Source organism: Dysidea avara, chromosome 7 (assembly GCF_963678975.1).
Source record: "Dysidea avara chromosome 7, odDysAvar1.4, whole genome shotgun sequence".
Classification (NCBI taxonomy): Eukaryota; Metazoa; Porifera; class Demospongiae; order Dictyoceratida; family Dysideidae; genus Dysidea; species Dysidea avara.
The window spans coordinates 9531143-9557708 of NC_089278.1; the positions used below are offsets into that span (position 1 = coordinate 9531143).

The window sequence follows — 26566 nt, forward strand, 5'->3', positions numbered from 1 at the left end:
GTTCCACCCCAATTACCCCTTTGTTAATTAATTAGTTTACTTGTAATTTTTAGTTGCTCCCTTGTAATCTTAACTTATAATTGGGTGCTGATAGCTCTTATCAGCACACCAGCTGCTGTATTTTATAGTCTAGTTTAGTTTTATACCAACCCCCCAGTTTGTATCCATGTCTTTCAGCAGCAAAATCACAATAATAATAATAATAATAATAATAAAGTATAGTGACAAAAATATTTCATCTTAGGTATTGCAGCCATAATAGCTAAAATGCTCAATCTGCTGTTTTTGGTATTTGTTCATGTGACTGGTGCACAAGAATGTTTAAAGAATTTTGTCGAGGTGGAGATGGCTCTCTTGGATAACCCTGAAAATGCCTATCAGATTGCTAAAGCTTTCTTCCAGCTAAGAACAGAAGGAGAAACTTTGTGCATCACAGCTTATTATTACCTGGGGCTCAACAGAACTGAAGAAGATAAGTCCAATTGTCCTAGTATTACCTCTAATGAAGATGGAGTAGTGTCAGGCTGTTCTAAATGGAAGTGGTGTATCAATACATTTTACATGTACTTGAACCTTGCACAACTACAGATATTCTCCTTCTTTGCCATCTATGAAAAAGTGTCTGACATCAGTTGAGTTAAGAATTTCACCAATGTGTAGTAACACAATGAATGAGTACTTGTTAAGAGCTACAACTTCAGTAAGTTATATTTTGTGTAGTTGCTATAACAGTAATATTATTGTGCCAACTATTTCTGTAGCTGAGATTGTATGCAGAAGGTACAGGGAGCTTAGATGAAGGACATTCATTCCTTGGCTATGCAGCTAGATACATCACCCTGATGAATTGGAACCATTAAACAAGGATGTCAATCAAAATTCTTTAAACATATTATTTGACTCCACAGATATTCTCAACTCAGAATTTAATGATGTTGATGCTATTTTCCTCCTAATAATTCTTTTAGCATTACCGACCTTTGTTGCTCCACTCTGTAATCTATTGTTTCTAGATCTGTCCAGGAAAGCAAAGAGACGGAAAATAATCAAAGAAAATGTAGATATCCTTCCTTTCATTGTTGCAACTTGTGTGTGTGTGGCATTATTCTCATGCTTCTCTTCCAAATAGCTGGTTTTACCCATGGTACTATGTCGTCCCATACTCTTGGCTATGGACACTAATAGTGATTCAGTTTGTGACATCATTTGTGTTAATATACAAGTTTATGTCTACATATAGTAAAATAAAGAGCCATTGCAGGCATCCATCTTTCTGGCTTCAAAGCTTTGCTCTATGGATTGTGTTTACTGCAGCATTGCTGTTGTCTTGGCATGCAGTTTTCATAATGCTTGGTTTTATCCTGAACCCATTCAGAACCATACTCCTCACTGCAGTGTATGCCATTGGAACAGTGCGCATGGTTGTCTTTTTCTCTGTAATCTTCAGCTTTGTTCGGTCAATGTACACTTTTATTAAAGTGAAGAAATGTCACTGCTACTTTGCCATCATCTACTTCCTTCTCATGATTGCTATCCTCACCTTCATCATCAGTTACATTTCATTCCTTATCAGGATAAACATTGGTGGAGACAACATGACAGGAGCTGATTCTGTTACAGGATGGGCCAACCACCTCCTACCACACCTCCTTACTTTGACCTGGATTTTGAAGAAGCTAATAAAGTTACCAACAGAAGTAGACATCTCTGATAAAGAGATATTACTCTAACACAATCTGATGTAGACTCGTGATCATATTCAACCAGTCTTGAACAGCTTAGTGCAATTGTATAAAAACTGTTTGCCACGTATTGCATTTTGTATATGTATTGTGTATATGTATTTGTTAGCATAGAGTATTCAACTCATTAATATATTTGAATCAAATATTCACCAGAGTTTTAGCCTTAAGTTAATGATGTTGAACACAAATTATTGAAAATTAAAAATAGGAAATAGGAACTGCATGTGATGAATAAAATATAGAGATTGTAACCACATTATCTAGTATAGCTATGTCAAAAATGCATTGTATTAGAGAGTAAACAGTAACTGCTGCAATAGACAGTGATGGTATTATTAGAGTGCAATGTAATGAAAGAAGGATACTGCCTTCAAAAAAATCCAGGATTGCATGTTGCGAGTATTAAAACACCATTTTCTTGGTCTTTTTTCCCCACAACTCTTTTCATCCTAGTTTTCTGCAGACCTTGCTCTTTCCTGGCAGAAACTCAGTATTATCGTAAAACCACAACGTACAAAGTAAACAATAACTTAACTGTCTAAATTTTAGTGAAATGATATTACAGTAGACTCTTGGTTATCTGAACCCCAAAGTGGCAATGGTGAAAGTGTTCAGATAAGTGAATAGTTCGAATAACTGAAGCCCATACATTTACATGCAGAGCTCTGTTGAAATACTCTAATAGAACATACACATTTACTCAAAATACTCTAATAGAGCAGTCATTTCCAATTTCGGATAAATGAGGGTCAAATAACCAAGGGTCTACTGTATTGTGATAATGACATCATGATATTTAGCAGAAATGATTAACAAAATGCCTGCTTTTCTTGCCTTGAATATTAGTGATGTTCTAGTCTAGAATGTATCATCTGACCCCATTGAGTCAAGCACTTTAAAAATTTTAGAAACATTGTGATATCTTTTCCATAATATACCATACCATCATATTTTCAAAACTGCCAGGTCTATTCTTCACTTGGGTGTTTATATAGATACAAACTGTGCTCAGTGCCATGCTGAAGAATAACTTCTAATGGCCAATGCATGGACCATAATGACTAGCAAAAACAGAGATACTATAACTATATACACCTGAGCTAGGTATTCATCTATATGGAAACCTCACCACATTTTTGGAGAGGCACTACCTTACGATGGTAGTTACAATAGAATCACAAAATGAAATAAATATATACATTTATAATTTATTTATTCAATAGCACACTAATATGTTCACTTAAATTGTCTACTCATCTGTTGTTGTCTGATGGATGCACTGATTTGTAATAATTCAGCATCTGTAAGACAATATCACAACATCACTTCAATCCCACTGGACTAGATGCAGTTTTGTCATAAAAGTACCACTGCCTGTATAATATTTATATTACACAATTTGGGTCTGATTTTAGCCTGCATATGCAAGTCAACCACCTACCCATGGGTTAATATTCTAATAGAATGCACACCAGTATAATATGCAGTACACAATATTATAGCTGGTAGTAGCATCTAAACTTTCATATATGAAGCAAATAGATATAAATTTTAGTGATCGAGGACCATTGCTAAAATATTCCTTTTACTTTGAACATGTGCAACATAGTTACAAATACAAACCAGATCCTACAAAAATAATGAAGACACAGTTACTATGGAATAGCTCCTTTGGTCAAACTGGTTGTGACAGCTGGACAAACCAGTTTGACTGGTGAGTAGGTAGGATGTGGTAACATGTTGGTTAACTCCGTTTACTTGTTAACGACTTTTAAGTTAGCAGTGTCTAAAGTATGGGAAAGCAAGTCACAGCATCACGAAATCGAGGCAAATCAGATTAGAGAAGTGAACAATCTATAACACAAATTATGATAAGTTTGCTAAGTAGACATGATGATGTCATACAATACAATTTTTTGTCTAATTGATAAGCAGTGGTCCAGAGAAAAAGTGATAGATTATTTAAACCACTGTGATTTTGCTGAGTGCTCACCAGCAAAAGACCCAGCTCTCCTTTGAGCTATCTCCTGGTCTCTGCCGGCCACTTTCATAGGTACAGTAGGCAGCCACAATTGCTAGCACAATGCCATGCAGATTAGTGTGCTGTTGAAAGTAGTATAGCTTTAGTTTTGGCTCAATGACATTCAACCTGACCAAGAGGCACAACCTATTCAAGTTTCCTTGCAGGAAGAGGATATTCAAGAAATTACTACAGGTTTAGCGGCCAGATGCAGCTATGGAAGGAATGGCATCCCGCACAGTCACCAGAGCCAATTGCAGGCAAATGAACAAGCTAAACAAAACTTGCAGCAACAACCAGCTCAGCAACCGACTGCCTCTGGTAAGTTAGTTGTCTAGGATCATGGTGTCAGTAGCTTGCAGGCTGGTAGTGTAGGGTTCAAGCTCAATGAATAAGTTTCTGGAATGGAAAGTGGGTTATTAGACTTGGGGCACTTTCGCAGTGCCTTATTCACTCTTCCCGTTACTCAGTAGCAGTTGCATCTTGGCAAGGGGTGACATATTTTCAAACCTTTGCCTATAGTTAGAGAGTATGTATTTTAAAAAACCTCTTATTTGACCCCCTTTTACATATGGCATGCCTATGTTGGCCTCGGCTTATGTATATAGCTAATACCATGTAAAATTAACACTTAACCCCAATATACTGTATAGCTAGTCAGTTCCCTCTCCCTTTCCTAATGATGTAACACTACCAAGTTCTCCCGTATAATTAATGTCAGTTGAATGCGTGCAAAACGTTGCTAGCAACTCAAGCTCTCAGCATTTCTTATCAAACTACAATCGTGTCTCATGGGTTTAGACAACTGTGTAGGCATTTCTTGCTGGGCCATTCCTGAGCTTTGTGACTGTAGCACAGTGCCAACGATTCTTACACTTTTATGGTTGCTCATACATCACAAACCACAACACCTTGATGCTATGTCATAACTTCACAATATGCTCTTCTACAGGAGTATATGAGAGAAGGATACTTTTCTCAGTATATATATATATATATATATATATATATATATTATGAACTCTTGCTGTAGGGGCATGTGAAGTTAATTAGCACACTTTCTATCTAATCAGGACTAGCGTCTCGTGTTTACATAATTATCAAGTCAAATAAGTGTTTGCAAAAGTGTCGAAATGGAATACATCACTTTGCTATGGCAAGCATAGTATCAATGTACAAAGGCAATAGTTACTTTAACACAGCCAATCAAAAGTTCACTATAATTAGAGGTATTACTTAACGGTATTCAGAGATCTAATTTTGAAAAATCTACCTTTTGGGCACATAAACAAGTTTTAAAATAATACCAGCATGAGATGGCTACACTATCTCGCTCACCAACTAGAGACAGACTTTCATAGGTGTGTCAAAGCCCACACATTGCTTTAGAGGCCTTGACAAGATGTGGAGGTCATGTAATTGACTTGGGGAGTGCTGGCAAAATTATGCAAACATGAAATTGGAATTATGCAAATGTGTTTTGTACTATTGTGATCTATCTAGAGCTCCCAGGGGCATGTAATTTAGTCTGGAGCTTGCCATTATGACACCCATCCATTTTGTACTCCAAGTGTTGTCCACCCCACCCTCCACACCTCTGTGAAAACCCGTAATCCGCAACAGTCATGACAAACCTATCTACAACGGTGGGGAAAATGTAGAGGCTTCCTGTACTCCAGATGCTCTGAGAGGCCATGGATATCTCCATATTCAAGGAAAATTTCACCCATGTAGCAGCCAAGGTTGGTGAGTTATTACCATTTAAGATATAAAACACTACAATTGTACATTGGTGGGTTTTCCAAAATCAGGTTGCTATTAGCAAAAAAAGGAAATAACAGCTATCAATAAATAGTAAATAAAAGTTAAGTACATCATTATTAAAACTGATTGGCATCATAATTATAGCTATTTCATAGCAGGCCACCTTTATTTCATAACATTCTAAGACCCTAGCTAGCTCCTCAGCATAGGCCCATATACAGAGGCTTTGAGGTTGGTTGCCATAATTATGCAGTAAACAGCCAATGAAATTTGAGCAACACATAGTTAACAGTGCCAATGAGCATCTATCTAGCAATAGCACAAAAACCCATGAGGAATGTGTTATCCACCACAACACTTAACCACTCATTTATTGTTGTGACTAACTTGTGGTCTTAATGATCAGCTGACTCATCATGTGAGTGGGATGCATTAATTGAAATGGCACGTAGCTCTCACAGTAATTCAATTGATGTTGAAATAGACGAACCAATTAACCCAGAAACGTAAGTATTAGAATAAATTAAAGTGCAATTTCATGTGTTATATACATAGAAAACCAGAGCTCTTCTATCCTAGAAAGTTTGTTAAAGTCAAGTCCAGTTATAATCAGACAGTACAGACACAAGGTATCACATCAGTGTACCATGGTACTCACTTGGATGAGATGAGACAGATATGTCACAGGCCTGGTGTAGCAACATTTACTGGAAGGTGCAAACAGTGGCGGTTACCTCCTGAACATGATCTAGATTATTGTAGTTACAGAATTGGGTCCAATGGAGTACCAATGACTATGAGTCCCGGGGATAATAAAACATTTGGACCATTTGTATGGTTTGGGGTAGATAGAAATGGAGCTGAAAATTACGGTCCATGTCAATTCGAGTTTGATTTTAAAGGTGTCTTAAAGGCTTATCAGGAATCCAGGGGACGTTCTAACACACTGTGTTACAGAGCAGGTGGTACACTAGTGTACATTAGGGAAGTTTGTCACATTGTAATAATCTGTTGTAATGAAGACACTGAATTTGAGACCTATCCACTTATTGATGCAGCTAATACTACGTATTTCAAACCACCCATCATTGTTGTTGCTCCTCCCAGTGGTACTACTTCAATGTCTCCTCCAACTAAGAAATCCAAACTATGTAATCCATACCAAGACTGTACTTCACATTGTGGGACGTTGGTGTTTCATCAGATACCACCAGACGGGCTTTCTTATCCAGCACTGATATCCACCACAGAATATGTTGAGCTGGAAAGTGACGAAGACTCTGAAGATTCTGAAGATGATTGTAGTAGCGAGGAGGCTGATCCCCCTCGACGTGAAGTTGTAGTTCTTGCAGTATACTTACCACCTCATACAACACTAGAGCTGAACAATAGAGTTGGAATAGTTTATGAGGGGCCGCATAATTTTTGTGTGAAGAGTAGAAGTGACAGATGCCAGTACAACAGAGAACGTCACAACATTCCACACTTCATTGATAAATTTAGCCAAGCATAACTTGCATAGACTATTAAGATATACTAACACAATGTGCTGTCAGTAAATGAGCACATACTTGAATACAATTCTATAAGTTATATCCCAGTGTGAGGGTAAGATATTGCCTGAGTGTACTGGGACATAACTAGCTAATATACCAGTGTGAATCATAGCCGAAAAGCACTGATTTTAGTGCCTGTATTCTAATTAATATGAAGCGACTCGAGTAACACAAACATACATCACGGCTGCTCTAAATTACTAAGCATTAAGCAAATGTATCAATCTTGCTGGTCTGCCTCTCCCTACTCACATAACATGGCTGGTTTCAAAGCTTACCCCCACACACTAATTGAAAATCCATGCACTGGGTGATAAATTAGCCATCACCCAGTGATAAGTTAGTTATCACCCAATGCGGTACTTTGATACTCCCATGTACTGGGATATAATGCATGATATCATCAGCTGCGAATTAATTTGAGGATAAAAATTCTTGTGAATGATCTCACAAAACTCAAAAGGGGTAAAGAATCACTCATACCAAAAGCCCATACAATAGTGTACATAATAATGCTACAATTCACAAGTAAAAATTTCATGAATGGATAACCAATCACAAAAATTTCCTCTTGAAAACAACTCACTATATACTATATGGCATTTAATTTTCTCCGGCACAGTGTTTGCTGATTTTCTATGCTGGAGAAAAGGTGGTTTGGACACACAAGATTAAATTTGTCATTTACATAATGTGCAGTTTTCCAATTATGCAATTCGCAAAACTAATCACCATACACAGCTGTGGTTGGGTAGACTTATCCAGAGTGCTTAGAAATGCACTTTACGAAGTTACAAGGTAATTATAATGGTACCAAAACTCTTAGAAATTTAATTTTAGTAAACAACCCTAAAACACTACAATTAAAATCTATTTGTATACAGAATATGAACAGGGATACAAAAATACATACACAAATTTACCATTATTATCACAAAGGATTCTTCTCTTCTTAGCTTCAGTACTTCTTCTAAATCTTCCCTGTATAGAAACATAAATTTATGTTACACAAAACCAACACTGCTAACCGCTGGCACCACAGCTTGTTTCATAGGTCCACAAGATTCCTTCTGGTATTCAGAGCTTGACAAATAATTATTTTCATAACTCTCTGGATTAGTGAACAAAATATTCTGACTGCCTTCTTCATTCTGAGGCTTACCCTTGGGTTTTCTCCGTACTTTGCGTGTGAACGAGGCCAACTGAGTAACTTCAATAGTATCGTGGTCACTACTGCTGGTGTCACCACCCCAAGTATTATATTCCCTTACATTACTGGTGACTGTAGGGGGTGAGGATACTGTTGGACTGATCTTTCTAGATATTGTGATCCGCTGAGAGTATTTACGCTTTTGTGCTGATGACCTGGAGAAGTCTGTAGCCCAATCAGAACAAGGTGATACAAATGAATTGTTCTCTGTGGCAGTATTGTGAGTTCTACTATTGGGTAATTGATGAGACTCTATATCTGGAACTACTGGAACTTGTTCATCACATATCAAACTGCTAGCTTCTAAGTTGTGTCCGTTGTCTATGTTATGAGCTCTAAGATTCTGTTCACAATCATTATAGTCAAGTTGTGTTTGCTTCCTAGATTGATTACTGTTATTGTTCATACTGCTCTGTGCCCCATTGTAAGGTGTGGAATGGGGTGGTTTGGCTGTTCTCAATGTCTCAGTTGTAAAGCATTCTTTTAGCGTCAGCTGTAATGCTTTTTGCACAGTCTCAGTTAAAAACTTACTAGATCTTAGCTCAACAACCTCCTTTTGTAACTCCTCAATTTGTTTGTCTCTCTGTCAAGTAAAAAGTCAATGCATAATTAGTGCCTTTGATTATTAATAGGATGGTCAAAAGTTGCAGTGAAGTTATACCATGTACAAACACTCTAATAGAACAGTCAATAAATTCCTTTTATATTAGTAAGGCAAGAAGCTTCCCAACTTTATGATAATAGGACTAAAGCATTATAATTACTATCCAGAATCAGTTCTTAAAAACAGAAGCCCACAGGTGCTCTAAGGCACACACATAGACTTCAGCAATAAACTACAAGATGTAGTTAGCATACATGTTTATTTCATTTTCGGGAGCCAATATCTTGATACAATGTAGTCATAATAATACAGTATATCCTTTGAGAAGTAACCCAGAATCATTTAGTGTTAAAGGTTAACTCTAACTATTAACTACTCTAATATAACAACCACTAATGCTACAAAACTTCCTAATAAAACAATCAACACATCTAAAGTGGAATGGCTTCATACCTTCAGAATGTCCTTCTTTAATTCACCAATTTCATTAAACAATGTATTCATCAGTGAGTGCAAGTCATTCTCTTCACATTTGACCTCTTTAAATAATTCTTGAATAGTAGTAAAACCAGTATCAACTGTAGCACAGGACAGTTGAAATTAATAATAAACAATAAACAGGTACCTAGAGTAGTCAGTGACTGTAACTTGTCACTTTGCAACTGGCTTGCTTCTTCTACACAAGATTGTAAACTACTGATAGACTTCATCAGCTATGTAAAAGAAATAGTAACTGGCACAATGATAAAAATCCTACATACCTCATTGTTGTTTTCTAACACAATTGACTTCAGATGTGCTCTACCAAAAGTACACAATTAATACAGTTATATAAACAGGTTTACAACCCTTACATGTTCTGCTTATTATTTTGCTCAGCTTTCCAACTATCAAATGTTGACTTTCCTCCCCCAGTAGACTCTACGCTGTGACGTGTGCTGCTTGTATTCGCTGTTTCTAAGATGGATCCAGCTGATAAGTACTTCATATAATGTCTTTTATCTTTCTAAAATACCACACATTTAATGTAACACATACTGACAACTCAATATGTAACGTAGGTACATTCACCTGGCCATGTCCAGCAGGATCACTTGTGGGTTTACTTAGTGACCCGTTTGTGAGGTGAGCGATAGGTAAGGGTGCGCTACACGAGGAACCATTTTGTGAAAACAGTTCTAGTGAGCTGGGGAAATGAGAATTCTGACTTGCAGACATTTGGGAATCAAGTGCAGGGTACTCAATTACCGCGCTACTTGAACTACACGGTAAAGATATAAATAACACTCGCACCTACACAACATCAGCAAGTTACCTTTTTTGGCTGTCTAATAATGACTGCGGCGATAAAACGTTGCTGGATAACATTCTTTAACACGGTAACTATGGAAATTTTGCTCGAAGTATTAAAACACTTAACTGCGCATGCGCAATATAGTTCTTTAAATAAACATGTTTAACCATAGATAATATATTTTAACTGATAGATACAGTCAGGTTGCTGCTTGCTTTGACTTCAACTGCTGACGAAAATGTAGTCACCAGCATTCCATTGGACTGTAATGTGTTATGTTGAAGGTTTTAGCAGATTTATTGTGCAGCTTACTTGAGCAAAGTTTGCTCCACTGACAGGCGAAGAATCAATTTTCAGAGTAGCAGTAGTCCCTGTTGATTTGATGATCAGTTGCTTTAGTTGTAGTGAGCCCCCACTAACTACCAGCTATGAAAATCATACTCTTATTTCAGCACTGGAATATACAGAATTCGAATGTACCTCAGCTGTGCCTGGATTCATTGCATCATTCCCATTCTGAATGTACTGTCCCCATGCAGTGTTAGTAATGAAAAATCCCTTAAAGTTTGTGACTCCCAATCTAGGAACAAACTGTATGGATTTTGTGTGTACATTCCATTTCTAGAAAATGTAATGTGCTGATTTAATGAGGTGCCAGACATCTCAGTAGTGATATTTTTATTACCTGTCCAGATGCAATTTCAAATAACAGAAATCCTGACATTGGTCGTGTGTAATGGTCACCACATTCCACTTCATTCCAAGGACTCCTTCTGGTCCCATCATATTTGTTACGAGCATCCAAGAGCACTACAGTCCAACAATCCGTCCAATAACAAGTACACACACCAGAGTGCATGCAGTCACCTTTTAGTGCTATGTCACTCAGCCCTTCATATAATGCTAGCCCTGCAAATGGATACTCCAGGCCAGTCCAAGCACCCTAATGTAATAAATATCATCTAGACTTACATGTCTGAAGTAACCTCAGAAGTGTAGCGTAGAGCATTGGATGGCACCTTTCCATCTGGCCAGCGACAAATATATAAACCAGCATCTCTTTGGTCAAAGAATTTACGTGGGTACTGATCAGCTATTTAAAGAGTGGCAATACAACTGTGAATGTTGTAATAACAATATGTACATGTCATATATACCTGGCTTAAACGAATCAGTGTGATTCTGAGTAAAAATGTTAGAGACTGTTGATTGGACATGTTCTTGAGGTAAGAGATAGCCCAGGTCAAGTGAATGGGCCCACCACTGACCACCAAGACAGTCCACAAATGTTCCTTTATTAACAACAACTGATACACATGCTTACAAATTATGTTACATTACCATCACTGACCACCATTACATTATGATCATGATCCACTGGCTGTGTTTTTGTAGAATAAAATCAGTAAATGTAACATGACAGTGTTACCTGTGTGTACCACTTTCCATTGGTGTAACAAGCCTTGTCCAGATTTTGTGTACCTAACTTGAACCTGTCGCTATACTGAGTGGCTAGTTTCTATATATAGGTATATATGCACATATGTGAATTAATCAAGTGATGCATAAATAATCACATTACTTCATCGTTTTGAAGTTTGGCCATTTCTTCTGAAGCCCTACACATGCATATACATAGTACACAGTAAAGTTTGAGCTCTATACCTCAATGCACACAAGTAGAGTGAGCCAATGAATGTATTGATCCCATACATGGCACAATCATAAGTGTTAGGCTGAGGACCCTTAATTGTGCCTGTAAAACACTCACTGGTTATCACCAAACTATTATGTTATAACTGACCTGTCCCATCGTCCAATTCAGTCATCCACCTTTCCATGATTCTTTTAACTTGTGGCCACATTGCTTTAAACCAGTTTGCTGGAGCACCTTGTCTGACCTCCCTGTAGGCCTTTAGTACTGTGCCAATCTCTCCATCCACACAAATGGCAGTGGATGATGGACTAACAATGGTGTAGTCTGGCCAAAATGACCACTGTCGACGTAGCTCAAGAGGAAGAGTAGTTCGACTGTTGATATGTACCATCATTACTGGTTCCATTATATACAGCTACCTTGGAATAATGGCATTAGGAGATATCTGCTGTTGGAGATCAACACTTCTCATTGTTCTCTCTAAGTCTGGAAACATCCTGTGTGCAATAATTGTAATCTACTAAACCATTTAGTTAATGTACCCATAGACTGATATTGTTTAGGCATAGAAAGCTCATGCATGACTCTGATACCAATGCCTTAGCTGTAAGTACTTGAATAAGTTCAACGTAATCTAGGATCAGCAAAGGTACCAATATAATACACAAGTTCATCAAAAGCTTACTTGTGCAAGTATTAATATATGTGGGCATTTAGACTATCAATATACTTATAAAGCATGCAGGTATGGTTATAAGGCTCAGGTGTGGTTGTAGGGGTCAAGTTTGTCACCTCCTATCTCGATTCTTTCAGTAGCACATGAAATCTCTGTAAAACAGTTAGGTAATACCTTGAAAGACACATTTCATAATTTAATACATGAGTGCAGTTCAGTGGACAACATCCGGTCTGGGTCCTGCAACCTACACAGTAATGATCATATCTGATTTGTAATGCACACTTCATACCTTCAAAGCAATAGAAGTTCCCATCAGCTAACCACATGGTGGATGGTGATCGAATAACAGACACTCTCCCTGCAGCACTGTCCACCAGTTGCCAAGGAAGTGACGTCTCAAACATGGCATCACGGAAAGCATATGTGCTGGTAGACAATCCTTGAAAGTTTTGAGTTGTATAGTTCAGTACCTGTTTGCATGTTTGCATATGCAAATGTATTCAGAATATTGTTAAACTGTGCATCACATACATTTTCAATTGTAGGCCAGTATGTAGCATACATGTTGCCAAGATAAAACTGAGTCACTTCATCTTTGATGCCAAACTTTTTCTGGTCCCAATTCACATATCTGTTCAAGGGTATTTTTATCGGTTTACAACAGTTGTACACAACAATACCTATTAGGAAAATGCCATCCTAGAATAAAGGTAAATGTCTACAAAATTAAACAATTCATATTAAGAAATCTGGAAGAGATATAGGAACCTGATTTTCTCCGGCAGGAATTTGTTTTGTCAAACCCATAGCTCCATTCCATGTCATACCATCCTATAACAATATGATACTGTCAATTGTCAATATGCATACGCACACACACACACTCATACACAGACTACACACATACATACATGCACACACATACAAAGCACATGTGCACATGTGCACACAAGCACACAAGGAACAGCAATATGGTGTATAATAACAATGAATCACTCACTGGTGATGGTCCACTTTGTCCCTGACCTGGTAAACCAGAAGTTGTGAAATACTGCCACATGGTACCAACTGAGTCATATTGTGTCATAGTGGACACCTTATTGGATCCTGGAATACCTATTGGGAGATATGAGCATATCACCAAATAGTCTATATTAAGGTTTATGCAGTAACCTGCTAACATCATGTGTCCATTGTAGGGATGTCTTCCATCCAAAGTTGGGTTGCACATGTCAATTGCAGTGTAATCACTTCAGAAAGCCACATAGAGGTAAATATACCTAATTTGATAATGTATGCATACCTTGCCTGAAGCAATGCATTGATGTTTCCACCATATCCAGTATTAAACACTGTATTCGAGCATCACTGAAAACATGTGTAATATACAATTGTGGAAGTAAACCTTCATTGTTGATATCAGATTCCCCATCCCAGCCAGCAAAGTTTTGTAGTGATCCCAACAACGTGACCTATATGCACAACATACTGGCCTATATATAGCATGAGTCAACTGCACGTACGTTGGCTGCAGAAGATGATGTGTTAGTGACAGTGAAGGTGAACACAATCACGGGTAATCCACTGTTTTTGGAATCAAGTGGAATACAAGGATTGAAGGCCTCCATGTGTACACTAACAGGAACCTCTCCACTAGTATAGTCAACTAATACATAGCATGCACTTAGTTATGATCCAGTGTTTGAATGCTATAGGCTAGCTGTATACCTTCAACGACTGGATATTTGGCAGTAACTTCAACAGTTTTTATTCCAGGTAGTTGTGATAAGAGCTTCTTGGAAGCTTCAGGAACAACTAAGAAAACACATTATATTCATGACACCACACTACCCATTTCTTGTTAGCTCACCATGATCAGTGATATATCCAGCTGGGACAAAACCAGTGTCATCATACCAAGTGGAGGATTGTAGTACAACTGCTTTAGTGGTGGAGCCACTGTCCACTCTAACAACAAAGTACATGTTACAGCTACTAGATATATCACAACAGTATAATAACCTGATAGCAAAGAATGAGTCTGGTACATGACCCAAGTGACTAATACGATTAGACACTTGCCACTGTCGTAATCCACCATCTCCTGCTACAGCAATACATCCACCTCCTAACAGTACGACATACTAAACAGTTAGTCATCATGATGTAGTCCTTACCAATAGGCCCAAGAGGTAGTGTCACTGCTCTGAGAGCTTCTCCTGTGTACTTGTATTGAGCAGCAGTTGGGTTAACACTGAAAAGCAGTTATAACACCTTGACATTGTATAAGTACACTCACAGCTTCTTTAGAACAGCATCAGTAGCTTCTGGATCAGGTGGGATAGGTCTCACAAATTCTGGACAACACTGTTCCCAGGAAATTTCCTATAAGCCACGTGCAAACAATATAAGGCTACTCCATGCAAGTAAATTTTCTGCTTCCTGTCCACTTCCTCCCTCCAGGGTTACTGCATGCATGCATGCAGCATTAGAAGCATGCCTCAGCTTGTACTTGTAATCCAGGAATAACTATTTATTACAACTTGTTGACACACTGACTCAGTTTCACTAAGCCTCCATAGTACGCAATGAAGATTGAAGAACATGCACTGGAATAATATAAATGTGCTATTGCTGGTAACATAATATTATAGCTAAACAGATGTAGGTGGGAAGCAAAAAAATTATTTAGAGTGGCTGGTTTATAAGAGATGTTTTAAGGAAGGCTAACCATTTCTATCTTTAGCTATCAGGCCTACCGGTCATGCTGAATTTAGCACAAGCATATACTATCCGCCTGTATATAGCATATATCATGTTATAGTTAGTTATCCTGGCACCTTGATGATGGTCACTTTAAAATTCACTGTCTGATCATTACAGTAGCTCTGGTAGGACCCAACCCTGATTGCTTCCTGCCATTCACTGTCATTGGTCACCTGTACAATGATAACATGCACTATGACTGATGGTAACTGTGGCGTGTTCCATACAGTGATCCAGTCATCTTCATCGTCCAAATACTGCACAACTATTCCTGAGTAACTGGCACACAGTTCATCAGATATTCTACGATTTACCTCGTCCCAACTAAAAAATGTAAAGAAAGCAAACTATAGCACAAAGTAAGTCACACCCACAATTTAACTTTTTTTTTTTAAATTTTAGCTAGCTACTCAGCCTACTGAGACGTTTTTGTGTAGTGCTTACCTAGAGTTTGTTTTTACTTGCAGAGTCTTTGAGATTTGCTTGTCTGTATAGACTCCTTCAACTTTAAGAGTGAGATCAGACATCCTTCTGCTTTGTTTCTGTATAATTCCGTCCATCACACATAACTCGTGACTGTACAATCACATGACAGCGAGTATATCAGTGCGGCTAGACATATGTTTTATCAAAGTTCAGACACTGAGTGTATACTGAGGCGCGACGAGTAGCTACAGACTAGCTGTGAATTGCACACAAAGTTGCGTAGAAAGTTAAATGCTCTGCCTTCTGTGTACACCCTCCAGTGCCTAACTGGTAAAGTAGATAATAATAACAAATGCCATATATGTAGCTAAAGGACTGACAAATGCAATGTTTAATTGATATAAAGCATCTCATCTGATGGTTCAAAAAAAAAAGAAAAAAAAAGCTTGCTACTTGCATTGGAGATGTGAATGTTGTCACTAGCATTTAGTATGCAGCTATATATAATAAAATTAGTTGCTTGAGGAGATTTGATTAGCACAACCATGATGCTTACTTGAACAAACTTTGCCGGCTGAATCAATGTCAAATTGCTGGCATGATACCACAAGTCCCTGATAACCAATTCCCTGAGCTGCTGCATGCAGTGAGCCCCAGCAACCACCAGCTATACAATTGTATGTCAATCAATGTAAATATACTAACCCCACGCAGTGTTCCTTTTAAGTTAGCAAAAATTCGTTCTGGTAGCAAACTGTATGGGTTGTATATACATTCTATTGCTAACATGATAATTTGACAGAACAGTTGCTGGTAGTATAATTTTGTATTAGCTACTGATGCAATTTCAAATAATAAAAACCCTGCCATTGTAGCTAATGGTCACTGATCACACTCCATTTTATTCCAATGACTCCTTCTGGTCCCAGCATATTTATTACGAGCATCCAAGGTAACTACAGTTCAACACACTACGTAGCTATACACAATGTTGTAGCCATGCATACCTTTCAGTGCCAGCCCTTCATACAAAGCTATTCCAGCAGATGGATACTCCAAGGTAGTAATGAAAGTTTTGCATGTATACATGTAAACCAACCTCATGATCAGAAGTGCAGAGTAAGGCATTGGGTGGCACTGGCCAACAACAGATGTAACCAACGTCTCTTTGGTCAAAGAATTTGTGTGGGTGTTGATCACCTATGAGAACTTGTTCACACACATCTTTTAAGCCACATACTCAATATCAACACCAGGGTTAAACGAATCAATGTGGTTTCCAGCAAAAACACTAGAGACTGTTGATTGGACATGTTCTTGAGATAAGAGATAACCTAGATCAAGTGAGTGAGCATACCACTGACCACCAAGACAGTCCACATATGTTCCTATAAGAGACACATAGATGCATGTATTATGACGACTTTGGAGACCAGATTTGCAATTAAGGTCTAAGCCAAGTAAAGATATATCACATCTTGTCTGTGACTGAAATCTGAAACATCCCAAAATGACAAGTTGTCAACAACAACTATTGACTAACGACTATTACAACTATTGAAATTTGGAATATCCAAAAATGACAAGTTCTCCACAACAATGGCTATTGAGTGATGACTATCTGCTTGTAAAGATATATAGCTACCTATGCATGTTGTTGATGGTCACTTTAAACTTCATTACAGTAGTTTCGGCAGGATCTAACCCTGATTGCTTCTTGCCATTCACTGTCATTATCACCTGTACAATGACTGATGGTTCTATGACTTTCCTCGTCCAAAAAAATGAAATTATATTTTGATGTACTTTATACATGCATGCATGCACACCCTCAAATTGAGGTCTGTTAGATAATAAATATCAAAGCCACACTCATTTTCTGCATTACCTACCTCGAACTGGTTTTTACTTTCAGCTAGAGCCTTTAAGGAAAAAAAACATTCTTGTATGCTGCTATTTTTCTGTATACAGTGAAACTTGTGTATTCACCTTGGGACTAACCAAAAGTGTCAGTCCTGATTTTCTAGGTCAGTTTACATGATACTGGTACTTTGGGACCATTATCAAGTGTCCAGATCATGCAGGTGTCCTCATTTTCAAGTGTCCTGATTAACAGGTTCCACTGTAATTCCATACATCACACAACTCATGACTGCAGAACCAGTCAACTGCTACTGGCATTTGATTGATTAATTGATTACTGTGTAAGTCAGCAACTTATTACACTGCAAATTCTAACTGTTGAATAAAGCAAAGTTTGAGTGTAAAATGCTAAGATGATGTGTACTTGGCAGCTACCAAAAAATAGCTAGCTTCAACTATAGCTATGTTGCTTTCATCAATAATATGATGGTTTTTTTTCTCTTCAGTAAGGCATTAAAGTAGCTGTATGCATGAGAAGCTAAGAATTTACCATTTGATCTTAAACACAACAATATGCATAAAAGTTATATATAGCTAGCCATGTAGTTATATAAATATTTAACTGATAGATATAGTCAGTTTGCTGCTTGCTTTGACTTCAATTGCAGATGCAAATGTAGTAACTAGCATTCCACCAGACTGTAATGAGATTATTAACTTGAAGATTTGAGTTACATAACTATGATGCTTACTTGAGTAAAGCTTGCTCCATTAACAGGAGAAGAGTCAATTTTCAGGGTAGCAGTAGTCCCTGTTGATTTGATGATCAGTTGCTTTAGCTGTAGTGAGCCCCCAGTAACAACCAACTGTGAAAATCATACTCTTATTTCAACACTGGAATATACAGAATTCAGTGTACCTCAGCTGTGCCTGGATTCATTGCATCATTTCCATTCTGAATGTACTGACCCCATGCAGTATTAGTAATGAAAAATCCTTTAAAGTTAGTGAAATTCAGTCTGGGAGCAAACTGTATGGATTGTGTGAATACATTCCATTGCTAGAAAATATAATTTGACAGAGTGGCTGCTGGTGGTAATTTCGCATTACCTGTCCAGATGCAATTTCAAATAACAGAAATCCTGCCATTGGCCTTGTGTAATGGTCACCACATTCCACTTCATTCCAAGGACTCCTTCTGGTCCCATCATATTTGTTACGAGCATCCAAGAGCACTACAGTCCAACAATTATGTAGCTATACAAAACGTTGCAGCCATACCCTTCAGTGCTATGTCACTCAGTCCTTCATACAAAGCTAGCCCTGCAAATGGATACTCCAAGCCAGTCCAGGCACCCTATAGGGTAGTAATGAAAATCATAACACACACATACATGTATGAGCAAAACCTCAGAAGTGTAGAGTAAGGCATTGGATGGCACCTTTCCATCTGGCCAGCGACCAATATATAAACCAGCATCTCTTTGGTCAAAGAACTTTCGTGGATGTTGATCAGCTGTGAGAATATATGTATATCACACATACACTGATCTGTTAGACACTCAATAACACACCAGGGTTAAATGAGTCAGTGTGGTTTCCAGCAAAAACACTAGAGACTGTTGATTGGACATGTTCTTGAGGTAAGAGATAACCCAGATCAAGTGAATGGGCCCACCACTGACCACCAAGACAGTCTACAAATGTTCCTATTACAAAATACATCAATGTATGCATTGTAACTATTAGCATACCATCACTGACCACCTGTACATTGTTTTTAGGATCCACCACCTGTGTGGTTATGAATGTTTGTGATCAGTTTAATATGTAGATAGTGTTACCTGTGTGTACCACTTTCCATTGGTGAAACAAGCCTTGTCCAGATTTTGTGAACCTAACTTGAACCTGTCACTGTATTTGGTGACTGAGTCCTACATCATTTGTAAAGTATTAGTAAGCCTCTGTAATCTGGATATATTAATCCAAGCTTTCTCACATTCAAATTGTGTTATTGCTAGATAAGTAATGATTTTTGTATTAGAGTAGTGCGAAATGTATTGAGTTTCTGATAAATTCAACTTGGATTAATATTATATATGTTGCATAGACACAGACAGAATGTAATTACTTGGTCATTTTGAAGTTTTGCCATTTCTTCTGCAGCCCTGCATTTGTGCTTACATCATCACATACATTGTAAATTCTTTTGTACCTCAATGCACACAAGTAGAGTGAGCCAATGAATGTATTGACTCCATACATGGCACAATCATAAGTGTTAGGCTGTGGACCCTTAATTGTGCCTGTAAAACACTTATTGATTATATCACTGAATCAGTATGCTAAAACCAACCTGTTCCATCGTCCAATTCAGTCATCCATCTATCCATGATCTTTTTAACTTGAGACCACATGGTATTAAACCAGTCTCCTGGGGCGCCTTGTCTGACCTCCCTATAGGTTTTTAGTACTGTGCCAATCTCACCATCCACACAAATGGCAGTGGATGCTGGATTAACAATGGTGTAGTCAGGCCAGAATGACCACTGTCGGCGTAGCTCAAGAGGAAGAGTAGTTCGACTGTTGATATGTGCAACCAATACAATGGTTGGCAATGTTGCATAGCTGCATACCTTGGAATAATAGCATTAGGAGATATCTGCTGCTGAAGATCAACATTTCTCATTGTTCTTTCCAAGTCTGGAAACATCCTATACAAATACATCACATTATAAACTGTTTAACTAGTTAGTGTCAATAACTGGTACCTTGAAAGACACATTTCATAGTTCAACACATGAGTACAGTTCAGTGGACAACATCCAGTCTGAGCACTGCAGCCTAAAACATTTCATAAAACTACTCAATGACTTACAAACCACATACCTTCAAAGCAGTAGAAGTTCCCATCAGCTAACCACATGGTGGATGGTGATCGAATAACAGACACTCTCCCTGCAGCACTGTCCACCAGTTGCCAAGGAAGTGACGTCTCAAACATGGCATCACGGAAACCATATGTGCTGGTAGACAATCCTTGAAAGTTTTGGACTGTATAATTCAGTACCTGTTTTGCACAAATTGAAATATTGCCTCTAAAAACATCACATACATCTTCAATGGTAGGCCAGTAGGTGGTGTACATGTTGCCAAGATAAAATTGACTCATATCATCAACTATCCCAAAGCCACGTTGGTCCCAATTCACATATCTGTTGAGATATATATCTGTTGAATTATTATATACGTCACAATGTACCTGTTTGGAAAATGCCATCCAATCATAAATGTAAATGTCTGCAAATATAATCATTTGTACATGACACATTATTGGATAGCTGCTGTTACCTGCGTTCCTCCTGCAGGAATTTGATTTGCTTGGCTGATAGCTCCATTCCATGTCATTCCAGCCTATATAATCATAACATGATATGCATTTGAAAGTTGATAACAACTCAAATATCTCTCTTAGATCACTACATGCATATTAGATGCCAGACATTTGTCAAGTAATTATGACTCACTGGTGATGGTCCACTTTGTCCCTGGCCTGGTAAACCAGAAGTTGTGAAATACTGCCACATTGTACCAACTGAGTCATACTGCAGCATAGTGGACACCTTGTTGGGTCCAGGAACACCTGTTGTGAACAAGAACAATCATACCAGTTGTGTTGCTGTTATGGTTTATGACCTGCTAAGGTCATATGTCCATTGTAGGGGTGTCTACCATCCAGGGTTGGGTTACTCATGTCAATGGCAGTATATCCACTGGATAGCAGAGCAGATACAAGTATGTATACTTAAAACACTTACTTAGTCTGAAGCAGAGCATTTGTATTTCCACCATATCCAGAGTTATAAACTGTGGACACATTTATGTAGTCCATATTTACAATACACATATAACAGCTCTTAATGTACCTTCATTTGTAATAGCAGATGCCCCATCCCAGCCAGCGAAGTTCTGTAGTGATCCCAACAATGTCACCTATGTGTGTAAAATACACTAGCTGGTCTATACAGCACCAACACACATGCACTAAACATACGTTGGCTGCAGAAGATGATGTATTAGTGACAGTGAAGGTGAACACAATCACGGGTAATCCACTGTTTTTGGAATCAAGTGGAATACAAGGATTGAAGGCCTCCATGTGTACATTAACAGGAACCTCTCCACTAGTATAGTCAACTGATACATATAGTGTTACCAAGAGTAAATAATGGAACTCAATTCATGGATAACAATATAATTATTGCTTTAGCTGTACCTTCAACAACTGGATATTTGGCAGTAACTTCAACAGTGTTTACTCCAGGTAGTTGTGACAAGAGCTTCTTGGAAGCATCAGGCACAACTAAAGGTATGAGAGAAAATATATAAGGAGCCCATAAGCATCACAAGACACCTTGCAGCACTCCTAGGCTCCTGTGCTCATCATCCCTAATATTCCCTATATATAGTTTCGGATATATGGCATGAGTTTACTTTTCCTATTTGTATCCTTTGTTGTGGGCAAAAACAAAAGAAAGTCTCTTTTTATGTGATGGAGAAGCTCTAGGAAAAATGAAATATTTTACAAAAAAAATTCTTCTTAAAAAGAAGTGGACAAATGGTAAGGTTTTAAAAGGTGTGTGAGGGTTGCACAATCACAAGTTGCACTATTCAGTCCATTAGGCAAACAATAGTGAGACATATATAGCTCCCATGTAGGAACCACCCTACATTATTATTATTTTATTAAATGCTATCCCACAAGGGACCTGTGAGAGAACGCTAAAGCCTGTGAATACAGGGAGATTATGCTTTAATATCTCTTTGCTGCAACACATGATTATTCCCCTGTTCCCACATTTTGCTAATTAATTTGTACCCTGATGAAAGATAAGCAATTTTTGACTTGTGAGCAACTATTATTACACGTACAAAAATTATAGCTACCTGACTATTCTATTAGAGCTACCAAGACTGTTCTAATAAAGTATGTTGATGTTATTCTGTGACATACATTGTAAAGAATTTTATACTATATGGTATATTATATATGCTTAATGTTAATTTCTACGTCTTTGCTCCAAAAAGATGACAATTGCTGTACAAATGTGCGTTTCACGTCTACATTTAAGTACTGTACACAAACTGCTCACCATGATCGGTGATATATCCAGCTGGGACAAAGCCAGTGTCATCATACCAAGTGGAGGATTGTAGTACAACTGCTTTAGTGGTGGAGCCACTGTCCACTCTAACAACAAAGTACATGTTACAGCTACTAGATATATCACAACAGTATAATAACCTGATAGCAAAGAATGAATCTGGTACATGACCCAAGTGACTAATACGATTAGACACTTGCCACTGTCGTAATCCACCATCTCCTGCTACAGCAATACATCCACCTCCTAACAGTACGACAATACTAAACAGTTAGTAGTCATGGTGTAGTCCTTACCAATAGGCCCAAGAGGTAGTGTCACTGCTCTAAGAGCTTCTCCTGTGTACTTGTATTGAGCAGCAGTTGGGTTAACACTATAAGTGGTGACAACAGTTGACATGTATGACTTTCTAGTAAACACTTACAGCTTCTTTAGTATGCCATCTGTAGTTTCTGGATCAGGTGGAATAGGTCTTACAAATCCTGAACAACATTGTGACCCTTTAGGAGTAGCTCTCTAGATTTAAAGTATAAAGTAAAATGCACATATTAACTACTTATTTTAGGGATAGGCTATTTCTTGCTTAGTGACTCTGACTAACACCTAGTATTAAACACCATAAGATTTATTCTTTAATTGTCCCTTAGTTTAGTGTTATACGGAGATTTTTCCACAGTGAGATCATGCACATCGCAGTAACTGGCACATGGCTATACATGTACATTCACATCTGTACACGCCTATTACCATGTTAAGCTTGTTGGTCATGTACATCTATATGAATACATCTGTTGAAACAGAATATTTAAGTTTACTATTTACGCATAATAATTTCTCAACTAAAGTATGGAATATATTGTAGCATGAAACAGGTGGACTACTAGCAAATATCCCAAGCTGTGCTTATATGTTGGTATATGATTGCCAATGCAATAAGCTAGCTATGTGAATTTCATTTGGAAGCCCTTCACACTAATCACACCGAATCACACAACAGTTATCAAAGGTAAAGGAGTATAGTGTAAAGCATGGAATTCTGTTTGATCATATAGCTATAGTATTGTGAATATATTTGTGTAACCCAAAATAGCTAAGTCATGATTTTCCAATGTCACATGCGGGTGGTAACTATGGCATCAGAAATTGTATTCAAAGATAATTTTATTTCATTTTATCTGTGAATTTGCTTTTAAGTGTCATGGTAAAGAAGGATCTATGGGCACTACTTAATTAATGTACTTTTCAATGTTATAACAACTTCTGTAATGACAACATGTAATGAATTTCACTACTGGAGTGACTATATTCATACAATATGACATTTCTGCAGAACAATTAAAGTATTATTTAAGAGTCTTGTGTTTTTAACAACCACATACATGTGAATGGCAATTGCTCATGCATATATACACTCCTCCAGAATTGTACTTAGCTTGATCATTATACACAACTACATGATTCAAGCAAAAAAGTAAATGTATAGCTGCTGGCTATGTACAGTACATCGACTATAGTATGACTGCCAACACTATCTCAGTGATTCTGTGTAATTTGATGTCAAAATGTTTTCATAGTTATGCATATAGCAAACTATCAGATATAAAATATTTTAACAGCTGGTGAATACATCACTAATTTGTCATAGTATAATAAGCATGACTTCACTTCTCTCACAGTGAACTATATATATACAATAGTTACATGTAGTATTAGTGGTCACTGACTGTACCATGCATGTTATTGTGAGGTGTAGCTAGTTGTAAAATGAAGTCATGGTTAGTGAAACTACATGGATGGCATCTTCTAGTTGTCTTATTTTACTAGAGAGCTATAGTATTATATGTCCTTGTGACAAGATATTTTCTGTGTGCTCATGCACAAACACATGGAGGTGGCACATATAACATGCCCACTGATTTGCAAACTGTACTGAAGTAGACACCAAATTTGCAGTTATCATATGAGTGACTTGGTAGCTAATGGTCAATGTGCATACTGTATAGCTACATAAAAGTTTTGAAGTGGAAAACCTAGGATTTGTAGTTATCATAACTAATTTGCATATTGCTAATCTGTTCAGAGGAAAAGTTTTACAGCTGAATAACAATTTACAAAACCTTGAAATTTTTACGTCTATATATGGTAGCTGTATAAATATAGTGTTTTGTTATCATGCTGGCATGTACCTTAGTGATAGTGACTTTCAAATTCAGTGTTGGGGCACTTCTGTAGTTCTGGTAAGACCCAAGCCTAATTGTTTCTTGCCATTCACTATCATTGGTGACCTATAAAGAAGATTGGCATGCATGGTATAGTTTTGCATATACGGTATATAGTCCCTGTACCGTTATCCAGTCATCTTCATCATCCAAATATTGCACAACTATTCCTGATTTACTAGCACACAGCTCATCAGATATTCTGCCATTCACTTCGTCCCAACTATATTATTATTATTGATAAGTACAGCTATACAGGGATATAGATACTAGCCCCACCCTCTTTTGGCTTAGCAAATTAACTCCAAGATGGTTCTTTCATAACGAAAACAATCAAACCTACCCCAAGTTAGACTTCACTGTCAGTGTCTTAGAGCATTTTTTGTCCGCGTACACCCCCTCAACCTTAAGGGTAAGATCGGACATAGCTTTGCCTCGCTTTCTTCTGTATACTTCCGTTCACTAGCCGCTTTCATAAAGGTGAGTACGGCTTACAAGTCTGAGGTCGAGCTAGCCTAGTAAGGTTTGTCTGTTGTAGTGTTATCATACACTATGTTTGTTATACGTTTATTACTATTAGTTATTATGCATTGTTATACTCTCACGATAGGTGAAGATGACGGACAGTGCCGTGAAGATAGTAAATAAAATTCCTACACACGTGTTCGAGTGGAGACTACATCGAGAAAATGTCCCGTTAATAATGGTGGTTCCAGGGAGCCCAGGAATGGGTCATTTCTACATACCCTTCGCTCGAAAGCTGTTCCAGTTAGGCAAAGGCGCATATGAGGTGTCAGTGGTCTCCCACGCGGGCCATTCCCCTGGTCATAGAAGGAGAAACAGGGATGGTAGAAACTGGTACAAATTGGAAGACCAGGTGGAGCATAAACTAGCTTACATCAGAGAACGTGCCAAGTCTGGCAACCCCATTATACTGGTGGGTCACTCCATTGGTTGCTATATGATAATGCAGATGCTGAAAGAACTTTCACCAGACACTGTTCAGCAAGCATTCTTCCTTTTTCCAACCATTGAGGACATGAGCAATGCAAAAAGGGGCAAAGAGCTGTATCCAGTTTTCATTTGGTTTCGATTTCTTGTTCTCTTTTTTGTATGGCTTGGATCTTGTCTACCAAGGTCATTTCAGACTTGGATAATGCGAAGCTACTTCAACAATTCACCCAGGGATCACATTGATTACACTGTGGAAGGCGCTGTCAACTTGGTGAACACAGCATGTGTCAATAACTGCTTCCGTATGGCTGTACAAGAGCTTACTGAAGTGAACAAACTTGACACAGAGGTACTGGATGTTAATATAGATAAGATTAGTTTTTATTATGGTGCCAAAGACCACTGGGTGCCACCAAGTTGTTTCCCACAGATGAAAAGTAGATATCCAGACAACAACATTGTTCAGTGTGAAAATGGATATCACCATGCCTTTGTGTTGGCAGAGTCCAATGAAATGGCTGAATATGTACACAGCAAGCTGAGACTGTCAGGTCATCCAAGTGGTGTAAAACTGCTATAGAATTTTTATATGACCAAATTTAAAGTGTTAATATTGACATCATAATTTATATATCATGTTACAA

General features: G+C 37.9%; 5 protein-coding genes across 9 annotated transcripts; 2 read left to right on the plus strand and 3 right to left on the minus strand.

Moving 5' to 3' along the window:
- Positions 1 to 2917: 2917 nt before the first annotated feature.
- Positions 2918 to 10296, minus strand: LOC136259927 (putative leucine-rich repeat-containing protein DDB_G0290503). 3 transcript variants are annotated; one of them, XM_066053500.1, is made up of 10 exons: positions 10215 to 10296; positions 9965 to 10160; positions 9754 to 9905; positions 9661 to 9700; positions 9525 to 9612; positions 9353 to 9477; positions 8248 to 8878; positions 8114 to 8196; positions 8009 to 8066; positions 2918 to 3046 (listed from the first exon to the last, which is right to left on the minus strand). In XM_066053500.1, the coding sequence occupies exons 1-10, from the start codon at positions 10265 to 10267 to the stop codon at positions 2982 to 2984; spliced, it is 1491 nt and encodes a 496-aa protein (XP_065909572.1). In that variant the 5' UTR covers positions 10268 to 10296; the 3' UTR covers positions 2918 to 2981. The 3 variants fall into 3 exon arrangements, with proteins under 3 accessions (XP_065909572.1, XP_065909571.1, XP_065909570.1); XM_066053499.1 differs by having other exon boundaries at positions 8114 to 8878; positions 9971 to 10160; XM_066053498.1 differs by having other exon boundaries at positions 8114 to 8878.
- LOC136259943 (uncharacterized) lies at positions 5904 to 7230 on the plus strand. Its single transcript, XM_066053519.1, has 2 exons — positions 5904 to 6035; positions 6085 to 7230. The coding sequence occupies exons 1-2, from the start codon at positions 5971 to 5973 to the stop codon at positions 7040 to 7042; spliced, it is 1023 nt and encodes a 340-aa protein (XP_065909591.1). The 5' UTR covers positions 5904 to 5970; the 3' UTR covers positions 7043 to 7230.
- Positions 10297 to 10314: 18 nt separating the features above from the next.
- Positions 10315 to 16029, minus strand: LOC136259907 (non-lysosomal glucosylceramidase-like). The gene is made up of 31 exons (XM_066053468.1): positions 15740 to 16029; positions 15523 to 15619; positions 15370 to 15468; positions 14829 to 14914; positions 14707 to 14783; positions 14552 to 14657; positions 14400 to 14497; positions 14258 to 14344; positions 14053 to 14195; positions 13935 to 14001; positions 13833 to 13881; positions 13703 to 13779; positions 13530 to 13645; positions 13298 to 13360; positions 13210 to 13247; positions 13061 to 13160; positions 12819 to 12999; positions 12701 to 12773; positions 12270 to 12347; positions 11998 to 12224; positions 11859 to 11949; positions 11776 to 11812; positions 11623 to 11712; positions 11535 to 11574; positions 11351 to 11485; positions 11180 to 11286; positions 11061 to 11136; positions 10879 to 11003; positions 10674 to 10814; positions 10506 to 10619; positions 10315 to 10456 (listed from the first exon to the last, which is right to left on the minus strand). The coding sequence occupies exons 1-31, from the start codon at positions 15853 to 15855 to the stop codon at positions 10376 to 10378; spliced, it is 3015 nt and encodes a 1004-aa protein (XP_065909540.1). The 5' UTR covers positions 15856 to 16029; the 3' UTR covers positions 10315 to 10375.
- Positions 16030 to 18136: 2107 nt separating this feature from the next.
- On the minus strand, positions 18137 to 26490 carry LOC136259908 (non-lysosomal glucosylceramidase-like). The gene is made up of 31 exons (XM_066053469.1): positions 25312 to 26490; positions 25095 to 25191; positions 24936 to 25034; positions 23174 to 23265; positions 23046 to 23122; positions 22890 to 22995; positions 22738 to 22835; positions 21861 to 21947; positions 21639 to 21781; positions 21511 to 21577; positions 21403 to 21451; positions 21281 to 21357; positions 21112 to 21227; positions 20936 to 20998; positions 20847 to 20884; positions 20700 to 20799; positions 20474 to 20654; positions 20356 to 20428; positions 20221 to 20298; positions 19941 to 20167; positions 19800 to 19890; positions 19716 to 19752; positions 19429 to 19518; positions 19339 to 19378; positions 19159 to 19293; positions 18994 to 19100; positions 18866 to 18941; positions 18695 to 18819; positions 18504 to 18644; positions 18337 to 18450; positions 18137 to 18283 (listed from the first exon to the last, which is right to left on the minus strand). The coding sequence occupies exons 1-31, from the start codon at positions 25392 to 25394 to the stop codon at positions 18203 to 18205; spliced, it is 2988 nt and encodes a 995-aa protein (XP_065909541.1). The 5' UTR covers positions 25395 to 26490; the 3' UTR covers positions 18137 to 18202.
- LOC136259946 (lipid droplet-associated hydrolase-like) lies at positions 25323 to 26566 on the plus strand. 3 transcript variants are annotated; one of them, XM_066053525.1, is made up of 2 exons: positions 25323 to 25448; positions 25579 to 26566. In XM_066053525.1, exon 2 carries the CDS (start codon positions 25585 to 25587, stop codon positions 26500 to 26502), a length of 918 nt encoding a protein of 305 aa, XP_065909597.1. In that variant the 5' UTR covers positions 25323 to 25448; positions 25579 to 25584; the 3' UTR covers positions 26503 to 26566. The 3 variants fall into 3 exon arrangements, with proteins under 3 accessions (XP_065909597.1, XP_065909596.1, XP_065909595.1); XM_066053524.1 differs by having other exon boundaries at positions 25396 to 25486; XM_066053523.1 differs by having other exon boundaries at positions 25400 to 25491.

Coding starts and splice junctions, on each gene's coding strand:
- LOC136259907 (XM_066053468.1), bottom strand. CDS start 15,855: ATGGACGGAATTATACAGAAACAAAGCAGAAGGATGTCTGATCTCACT. Junction 15,469..15,522: donor ATGAAGATGACTGGATCACT/GTATGGAACACG, acceptor ATCATTGTACAG/GTGACCAATGACAGTGAATG. Junction 10,457..10,505: donor GTGGAGCAAACTTTGCTCAA/GTAAGCTGCACA, acceptor AACACATTACAG/TCCAATGGAATGCTGGTGAC.
- LOC136259908 (XM_066053469.1), bottom strand. CDS start 25,394: ATGTCCGATCTTACCCTTAAGGTTGAGGGGGTGTACGCGGACAAAAAA. Junction 20,299..20,355: donor TATGAAATGTGTCTTTCAAG/GTACCAGTTATT, acceptor GTATTTGTATAG/GATGTTTCCAGACTTGGAAA. Junction 18,284..18,336: donor ATGGAGCAAGCTTTACTCAA/GTAAGCATCATA, acceptor ATCTCATTACAG/TCTGGTGGAATGCTAGTTAC.
- LOC136259946 (XM_066053525.1), top strand. CDS start 25,585: ATGACGGACAGTGCCGTGAAGATAGTAAATAAAATTCCTACACACGTG.
- LOC136259927 (XM_066053498.1), bottom strand. CDS start 10,267: ATGTTATCCAGCAACGTTTTATCGCCGCAGTCATTATTAGACAGCCAA. Junction 10,161..10,214: donor TTATTAGACAGCCAAAAAAG/GTAACTTGCTGA, acceptor TTTACCGTGTAG/TTCAAGTAGCGCGGTAATTG. Junction 8,067..8,113: donor AACAAGCTGTGGTGCCAGCG/GTTAGCAGTGTT, acceptor GTTTCTATACAG/GGAAGATTTAGAAGAAGTAC.
- LOC136259943 (XM_066053519.1), top strand. CDS start 5,971: ATGGCACGTAGCTCTCACAGTAATTCAATTGATGTTGAAATAGACGAA. Junction 6,036..6,084: donor GAACCAATTAACCCAGAAAC/GTAAGTATTAGA, acceptor TTATATACATAG/AAAACCAGAGCTCTTCTATC.